This window comes from Podarcis bocagei (assembly GCF_964188305.1).
Source record: "Podarcis bocagei genome assembly, chromosome: 5".
Classification (NCBI taxonomy): Eukaryota; Metazoa; Chordata; class Lepidosauria; order Squamata; family Lacertidae; genus Podarcis; species Podarcis bocagei.
Genome location: NC_138129.1, coordinates 39,199,417 through 39,208,646, shown reverse-complemented (window position 1 = coordinate 39,208,646; position 9,230 = coordinate 39,199,417). Strand labels below are relative to the sequence as shown.

General features: G+C 44.7%; 1 protein-coding gene across 1 annotated transcript; it reads right to left on the bottom strand.

Moving 5' to 3' along the window:
• Positions 1-3,634: 3,634 nt before the first annotated feature.
• On the bottom strand, positions 3,635-8,855 carry LOC308587534 (adenosine receptor A3-like). Its single transcript, XM_081195206.1, has 2 exons — positions 8,370-8,855; positions 3,635-4,595 (listed from the first exon to the last, which is right to left on the bottom strand). Exons 1-2 carry the CDS (start codon positions 8,696-8,698, stop codon positions 3,995-3,997), a joined length of 930 nt encoding a protein of 309 aa, XP_081051332.1. The 5' UTR covers positions 8,699-8,855; the 3' UTR covers positions 3,635-3,994.
• Positions 8,856-9,230: the final 375 nt, after the last annotated feature.

The window sequence follows — 9,230 nt, the reverse complement described above, 5'->3', positions numbered from 1 at the left end:
GATGGGTATGTTGGCCCGCCAAAGGAGGACGTCTGGGATTTTCTGGACATATGGCAACCCTAACCTATACAGTGGTGCCTCGCAAGACGAAATTAATTCGTTCCGCAAGTTTTTTCTTCTTGCGAGTTTTTCGTCTTGCGATGCACGGTTTCCCATAGGAATGCATTGAAAATCAATTAATGCGTTCCTAGGGAAACCGCCTTCAGACCAGGTCCGGGGACAGTCTGTCCCCCGACCTCTTCTGAAGGCTGGGGGGGGGGGGACAAGGGCTTTTCTTCCCACTGCCAGCCTTCAGAAGGCTGTTCTGAAGGCTGGCGGTGGGGAAAAAAGCCCTTCCCACCTCCCGCCCCGCAAGCTCCGGGGACAGGAGGGCTTTGCTGCCGACCGCCAGCATTTTAAAAGCCCCTGCTGTCCGGGGCGATTTTAAAATGCTGGTGGGCGGGAGCGAACGCTTCGCTCCCGCCCGCCAGCATTTTAAGATCGCCCGGGGCAGCAGAGACTTCTCGCCCAAAGCAAGGGGAGCTCTCCGAAGGGCTCCCCGTGCTTCGGGCGACAGGCTGCCGCCCCAAGCCTCGCACACCCGGCAGGACCTCCTGCCGGGCGCGCGAGGCTTGCAGACACTCGCCCAAAGCAAGGGGAGCCCTCCGAAGGGCTCCCCGTGCTTCGGGCGACAGGCTGCCGCCCCAAGCCTCGCGCACCCGGCGGGACCTCCTGCCGGGCGCGCGAGGCTTGCAGACACTCGCCCAAAGCAAGGGGAGCTCTCCGAAGGGCTCCCCGTGCTTCGGGTGACAGGCTGCCGCCCCAAGCCTCGCACACCCGGCGGGACCTCCTGCCGGGCACGCCAGGCTTGCAGACACTCGCCCAAAGCAAGGGGAGCTCTCCGAAGGGCTCCCCGTGCTTCGGGTGACAGGCTGCCGCCCCAAGCCTCGCGCACCCGGCGGGACCTCCTGCCGGGCATGCGAGGCTTGCAGACACTTGCCCAAAGCAAGGGGAGCTCTCCGAAGGGCTCCCCGTGCTTCGGGTGACAGGCTGCCGCCCCAAGCCTCGCGCGCCCGGCAGGACCTCCTGCCGGGCGCGCGAGGCTTGCAGACACTCGCCCAAAGCAAGGGGAGCTCTCCGAAGGGCTCCCCGTGCTTCGGGTGACAGGCTGCCGCCCCAAGCCTCGCGCACCCGGCAGGACCTCCTGCCGGGCGCGCGAGGCTTGCAGACACTCGCCCAAAGATTTTAAAATGCTGGGGGTCGGGAGCGAAGCGTTCGCTGCCGACCCCCAGCATTTTAAAATCGCCCGGGACAGCAGAGGCTTCTCTGCTGTCCCGGGGAGATTTTAAAATGCTGGGGGTCGGCAGCGAACGCTTCGCTCCCGCCCGCCAGCATTTTAAGATCGCCCGGGGCAGCGGAGAAGTCTCCGCTGTCCCGGGAAGGCAGGCGGGTGGGGAGCAAAGACTTTTGCCCCCCGCCGGCCTTCAGAAGAGGTCCAGGACCTCTTCTGAAGGCCGGCTGTGTGCGAAAGTCTTTGCTCCCGACCGCCAGCAATTTAAAACAGGTCCCCGGAGATTTCCCTATGGGCTTTCGTCTTGCGAAGCAAGCCCATAGGGAAATTCGTCTTACGAAGCGCCTCCAAAACAGAAAACCCTTTCGTCTTGCGGGTTTTCCGTCTTGCGAGGCATTCGTCTTGCGGGGTACCACTGTACCCAATTTCCCTTAGTGCAGCATTCATTTCTATGATTAGTGAAAAACCTGAATTTTCACTACCTATTGCCTTAAACGCATTTCATCTATGCACGACCCTCTGGTTATGATGGAGCAATGCAAACAATCTTGCACATAAATATCGTTATAGACTTATTCCACGCTGAATGTAGTTCTTCTGATTTGTGCTCTTGGAATGAACTTACTAGTTTTAACATTAATTTCCTAAAGATCTCTTTATGTCCATGAAGAATTGCCATGTGATTATTGGTAAAGAGGTCTTTATTTTACGAAGGCACAATAATGGCCTTTCTTACATACAGAAGGACACCTGTGGGGTAAGGCTTACTCCGATAATCTGTTGCTTACAGTAGCTCGTGCAGATGTTTCCTTGTTCCCCACTGAGAAGATCAACCACATTCTGATCTGCTCCCTGGTGATACCCATCAGCATATTATCATGAAGCTGTAATCTGATAGCATCCAAATCAGTTTTCTATAAGCTTAGAACATGTATGCTGTCATCATACATCATCCCCTATGCTTGTATGTTGGTACACATATGAAGGAAAGTGATTATGTAAACTGCCGCTGGTATTCTTGATGATTGCATAAAATATTTTCCTGTAGAAATCCTTAGAAGGTTCAGATTGGTGAGGATCACACCCAACATCAACATGTGCACACATTCTGCATCTAGGAAGAGTAGGCCCCTCTCAGATAATGCTATCTTGATGGTCTGTGATCAGAACTACTTTTGCACCAGGGTCTCAGTACATTCTCAATCAACTCAGTTACCTATAATTAAAGCCACTAGCTATGAGAAATCTGCTCGAACGGTCTTCTTTGTGGGGTGGAATTGTCTCAGATTTATATTCTCTCCCTGTTGAAAGTGTTTGGGTGAAGTTTATACACAAGTGATCGTGTCAGGTATTTCACTCAGAAAATTTCTGCACATAGCAGCATTTTCTGACACATCCTGTACCACCAAGTTCACAGCACGTTTTACACAGCCAACATACAGTGCTCATGGCTGTGCCTACCTTTACAAGAGCTTGCTTTCCACTGAGACATTCAGCAACATTTAATGCTTCTTCATAACATCAAATGCCTGTCAATAGAGATCAAAGCAGCAGAGTACATTTTTCAAAACAGAAGAGTTTTAGCAGTGATGGTATCATTTTAATAAAATAAAAGAATTTAAGGATTTAATCAGGAAAGGTAACATGGATACAATATTATTTGAATGAAGTATTTAAGACAAAAGAAATGAAGGTTTGGGGAACAAATATCACAAACAGATCTGTTGGAATCTAATATTAAAGTTCCTTCTAAAATTTATAAGATACTATTGGATTGGAAAACAGGATGAGCAAGTAAAATCTTCAATGATACATTGGGCAATAGATATTGGATACAATATAGATATGGAAGCATGGGAATGATTGTGGAATACGGATATAAAATTTACAGCATGCTATGGTTTAAGAGAAAACTATGAAAATGTTTTATAAAATGTAAAGGGACCCCTGACCATTAGGTCCAGTCTTGGCCGACTCTGGGGTTGCGGCGCTCAATACCGAATAAACTGGCAAAAATGTTTAAATCAAAATCAAGTAAGTGTTGGAAATGTTAAGAGAAAGAAGGTACTTTCTAGCATATGTGGTGGTCTTTGCAGTAAGGTTAAAGTTTACTGGGAAATGATATGTAATGAATTGAAAAATATGTTTAAAATAACATTTGTAAAAAAAACAACCAGAAGCTTTCCTCCTGGGAATTCGAGGGGTAGAACTACATAAAGAGTACAGGAATTTATTCATGGATGCGACTACAGTGGCAAGAATGCCCAAAATAAGAAGTTCCAACGAAAGAAGATTGGATACAAAAACTCATGGACTATGCAGAAACGGTGAAACTTACTGGAAAAATAAGAAATCATGACAAACTTTATAAAAGATTGGAAATAGTTTATTGAATATGTACATTTGACACACTATGCCAATACTGGCACATCTTTAACAGCTTCTTGTTCGACCAAAATGTATATGTAGAACCAGAACACAACAGATGTGGGTTGACAGAACCTCGGACTGCCAGCTGTGTTACTGGATGCTACAGCAGTTAACAGCAGGCATTAACAAGGGGTAGAGTGTGTTTCTGAAAAGTTCTCTTGACTGCTGCAGACCAAAACAACTGCTACATAAAGTCTCGGGAAGCAATAGCTCCCCTGTCAGTAACTTTATTGTATCTTAGGGCAGAAGACATAAAGCTAGACAAGGCCAATGGTCTTCATCTGCATGAGGCAGCTATGAGCGTTCAGATGTAGTTGGACTGGGCGATGTAGCATCTTCCAAATCCTTGTGCACGATACAGGTTCTTAAAATCTGGATGCAAGTTTCCCGGAACTTCTTTATCCTGAAAGTGTAGACGATGGGATTCATGACCGAGTTGGAATGTGTGAGAAGGATTCCCATGTATGTGAGAGGTTGTGGGATTGATCGTTGGCCCCAATGCTCGATGCAGTTCAGAATGCACAGTGGCAGCCAACAAACAGCAAATAAGAAGAGGACCAGGGCTAATGACTTGGCTGTTCTGAACTCCTGCCTATAAAATGACCTTTGCCCGTTGACATTCACTGAACAGGGCTGAAGCTTTGTGCGGATGAGGCAGAAGATCTTTGCATAAAGGATGCACATGACAGTCAGTGGAATGAGAGTTCCGGCAACGAAGCTCAAGTATACCATGTATTCCATTTTTATCACATTTGTGAAGGTACAGTTCATGAAATCAGAGTTTTTTGGTTTTGGTTTTGCCCATCCAAACGGAACAAATCCCACCAGCAGCGACAAGAGCCAGATTGCTACCAGAGCCCCACGGATTTTTTTCTGACTGCTTTGTATCCTATACCTGTTTTGAGGAGAGAAAAATAAACTCACATCAAATTTGGAAGAGATTCTAATGTTGGTAGTCTTATTTCCTGATAGGGCCCCCTTTTTTGCTTTAATTCCATTGTGCCATTTTTCTTTTGTTTCCTTTTTATTGTTACTTTTTTTTTTAAGGGCAAGCTGTATAAAATGTGAGACTATCAGGCTGAATTTATTGACAGCATTTTGCTGATCTGGAGCATTTTGCATATACTAACTTGGTTTTCAATAAATACCAATACAGTGGTACCTCCAGTTATGAACTTAATTCGTTCCAGAGGTTCTTTCTTAAACCGAAACCGTTCTTAACATGAGTCGCGCTTTTGCTAATGGGACCTCCCGCTGCTGCCACACCGCTGGCACGTGACTTCCACTCGCATTCTGGGGCAATGTTCGCAATAAGGGGCATCTACTTCCAAGTTAGAGGAGCTCATTACCCAAAGCATTCGTAAGGAGGACGGTACATAACACCAGGTTCCACTGTACTTGACAACAACAACAAAAATGCAATAGATACTTTAAAGTGGCTATGTTTAAACTGTGATACAGACTGTGGCTTTATCAGAGAGACCGACAGAAAGCCATTTTAGTTAAGAGGAGGATATTGATCTTGCATTGTGTCATCCCAAAGCAGGACTACAGTGGTACCTTCGTTCTCAAAATTAGTCGGTTCTGGAAGTCCGTTCCAAAACCAAGGCGGGCTTTCCCATAGAAAGTAATGCAAAATGGATTAATCCATTTCAGACTTTTAAAAACAACCCCTAAAACAGAAATTTAACATGAATTTTACTGTCTAACAAGACCATTGATCCATAAAATGAAAGCAATAAACAATGTACTGCAGTCATACAATCAATCAGTAGCTGAACTGGGTTCCACAGAGTCTCTCTCTCTCTCTCTCTCTCTCTCTCTCTCTCTCTCTCTCACACACACACACACACACACACACACCTGCAAAAACAAAAACCCAAAATAAATAGCAAAAACAGACAGACCTCAGCATAACACTCAAAACGGAAGTGTGGCACTCAAATCAGAAGTGTAACACTCAAAACGGAGCATGTTTGGCTTCTGAAAAAAGTCCACAAACCAGAACACTTACCTCCGGGTTTGCAGTGTTTGGGTTCCAAGTTGTTTGAGTACTAAGGTGTTGGAGAACCAAGGTACCACTGTATTGAGAGAAGATCTTAGCCATGGAAAGATTCCTTCCACACAGGAAGATTTCAGACCACTTTATTATTATTATATTTTACTTGTTTATTAAATTTATATCCTGCCCTTCTGCCAAGGAGCCTTCTATTACTCAGGAGTGCCCTTTCTATTCTGGCTCACTCATTGCTTTTACACAATGACAGTGCCTCATTATAAACAATGAAGTGGCCTACTTCAGGGGTGGCAAAAAGTGGATGAGGAGGAAGAGGCAAATAGGTAGCTGTGTGATAAAACCTAGGCACAGGTAGCAAGCTGCCCTACCTCAAGTTAGACCATTGGTCCATCTAGCTCAGTATTTACAAGATGTGTAAAGTCACTGATGGTTGAAGTAGCATTCCCAATTCCATTACAGTGGTACCTTTGGTTACAAACGGAATCCGTTCCGGAGGTCCATACATAACCAGAAACCGCTCATAACCTGAGGTGCCATTAGCTGCATACGCCTCCGGCGTGCAATTTCCACTCGATCCCAGGGCAAAGTTTGCAACCGGGAGCGGCTACTTCCAGGTTACTGGAGCTCATAACCCACAGCGTGCTCAACCAGAGGTGTTCGCAACCAGAGGTACCACTGTATAGGAATCTACCAGGATTCCTTCCAGCCTTGTGATAAAGAAAGCAGCTTGCTTCCTTACTGCTCCTGGATATCTTAGGGGTCGAAGCAGACTAAACATTGAATACATTTCTAGGCATAGGGCATCAAAACCATAGTGGTAACATGTCAATAGTCAAGTCAAATGCTGATTTATTTTTTTCTAAAAAAAAATTCTGAATATTTTTGAGAACTGCAAGAGAGGGCCTTCTCGGTAGTGGCACCCGCCCTGTGGAATACCCTCCCATCAGATGTCAAAGAAATAAACAACTGTCTGACTTTTAGAAGACATCTGAAGGCAGCCCTGTTTAGGGAAGCTTTTAATATTTGATGAATTATTATATTTTAATATTTTTCTGGCCAGATGGGTAGGGTATAAATTATTATTATTATTATTATTATTATTATTATTATTATTATTATTATTATTATTTAAGAGCCAGGGGGAGCTGATCAGAGAATCTTACTGTTGGTTGCAGAAATTATTGAAAGGAACTAAGAGCGAATAGACAGCTTAAAACAACTGACTGGCTTGAAGAGGACTGAAAAATATTGGCATTAATGGAAAAGCTGGCACAGAGAAGTTCTGGACAAAAGGGTTGTAGCTCAGTGGCAGGAAATCTGCATGCAGGGGTCCCAGGTTCAACCTCTGGCATCTCCAGAGAGAAAGACGCCCACCTGAAAACCTGGACAGCTGCTGTTGGTCAGTGAGGACAGTGCTGAACTAGATAACAAATGGTCTGACTCAGTATAAAGCAACTTCCTCTGTTTCAAATGCTTTACCAGGAAATTGGATAAAGACTCTTTGGAATTATTCCTTAAACTGGAAACTAACCGGAACCCTATCCTTTATAGAACTATTGGAATGCTAGATATATTTGTCTTCATATAAATAATTGTAGAGGGCTGTACATCTGAATGTAACCATTAATCTCTATTGGAAGTGATGGATTTTATATATATATATATTTTAACAACCCAAAGGAATTGCATATTCTTTCTGAGCATGACTGGGTTATTCCAATGCAGCCATGCATGCTATACATCATATTTCTCATGCCTTTTTGATTTTTAGAAATTTTCTGAATGGTACAATTGCAAATGTTTGCTTTTTGCTAAGTTTGCATCACTGTTTGTTTAAAACCTCAGGCTACACTATGCTTTGCATGGCAAATTAAACAAAATGCATAAGCGTTCTATCATATGGGGAACTGCTAAACAGAAATGAAAGTTATGGCGCCCTTTTGAACAAGATTCTTATATTGGCAACAGTATTCATATTATTTAATTTAAAGCCAAGCTGAAGAGTTAAAAACTATGCTCCTTCAAAAGAGTTCTAAAATCACCTCTGTATGTTGATTTTAGAACTGTTTTGAAGGAGCATAGGGTTAAGAACTTAATTCGTTCTGGAGGTCCGTTCTTAATCTGAAACTGTTCTCAACCTGAAGCACCACTTTAGATAATGGGGCCTCCCGCCGCCTCCACCATGCGATTTCTCGTCCTGAAGTAAAGTTCTTAACCCAAGGTACTATTTCTGGGTTAGCGGAGTCTGTAACCTGAAGCATCTGTAACCTGAAGCGTCTGTAACCCGAGGTACCACTGTATATATATTTAACCCAGCTGAAAAATCAGCGGTCATCCACAAAAAGCAGGTGGAACACAAAAGGCAAACCAGGGGGAAGGCCAGCAGCTCCATGGAAGAGCTTCTGCTTTCCACACACCAGGTGCCAGATTCAATACACAGCATCTTCAAGTTGGGCTGGCAGAGAACCCAAGTCTGAAACTCTGGTGAGCCACGGCCAGTCAGTGCAAGCAATACTGAGACCAACAATCTGATTCAGTGCAAGGCAACTTCCATTAGTCCTTAAAATCTCTTGCTTCTATATCACCCAAGCATTTAAACAGTAGTGTGCAAACCACCCCCGAGAAAGAAGTCACTGACGAAGTAGAACTCACCGAGTAAGCAGCCGTAATCTCAGATATCTGTCGATCGCTATGGCGAGCAAGGACAGGATGGAGGCCTGAGTAAAAATCATGAGTTGACAACACATGAAAAGACAAGCATAATAGTGGATCTCGATTTCTAAGCTGACTATGATAGCCAGTGGCATGACGAGGCCAACACCAATATCAGCCAGGGCCAGCGAGATAACAAAGTAGAAGGTGGTCTTCTGAAAGGCTGGGTTTAGCTTCACGACCCAAATGACCAGAACATTGCCCAGGATAGCCAGCACTGCAATCACAGCCTCGAAGGCAATGTAAACTCCTTGCACAGCCTCAGGCATCTCGGGAACCAATATGTTTTCCCCTCGAGGTGAAGAGAGTCCAGGGTGAATAGGTGGGAGTCTTCTTCTGAAGCACAGCCAAAATAATTCTGACAGCTGGCTGCAGTTGCAATTTCATGAGGGAGCAGCAGCAGAGCACCCCATAGCATTGTTTACTGTCAGAAATGACTCAGAACCACTTGCCACATTTGTCCGCAGATAAGCACTTTCTAATTCTTAGGAACTGAATCTTTGAAAAGGAAGTTACACTTTGCTTTCGGACTCTGATCTCCTCTGTGGTCTTGAAGGCTTGGCATGGCTAAAGGATGGCAGGGATGGCCTTATTTTATTCTGGTTTCCTCATTTTTAAAAAAAACAACAACATAGAGATACAAATATTAGATATCAACATATAGAAACTTTCAAGCACACTGCATAGCAAAGGACTCCGCTGAAACTCTAGTCAAACTTGCCAATCTCATTTCCACCCTGGCTTGCCTATGATAGCTATGGAGGATGCAATGTCTGTTTCCTACTGCGTTTCATCCATTAC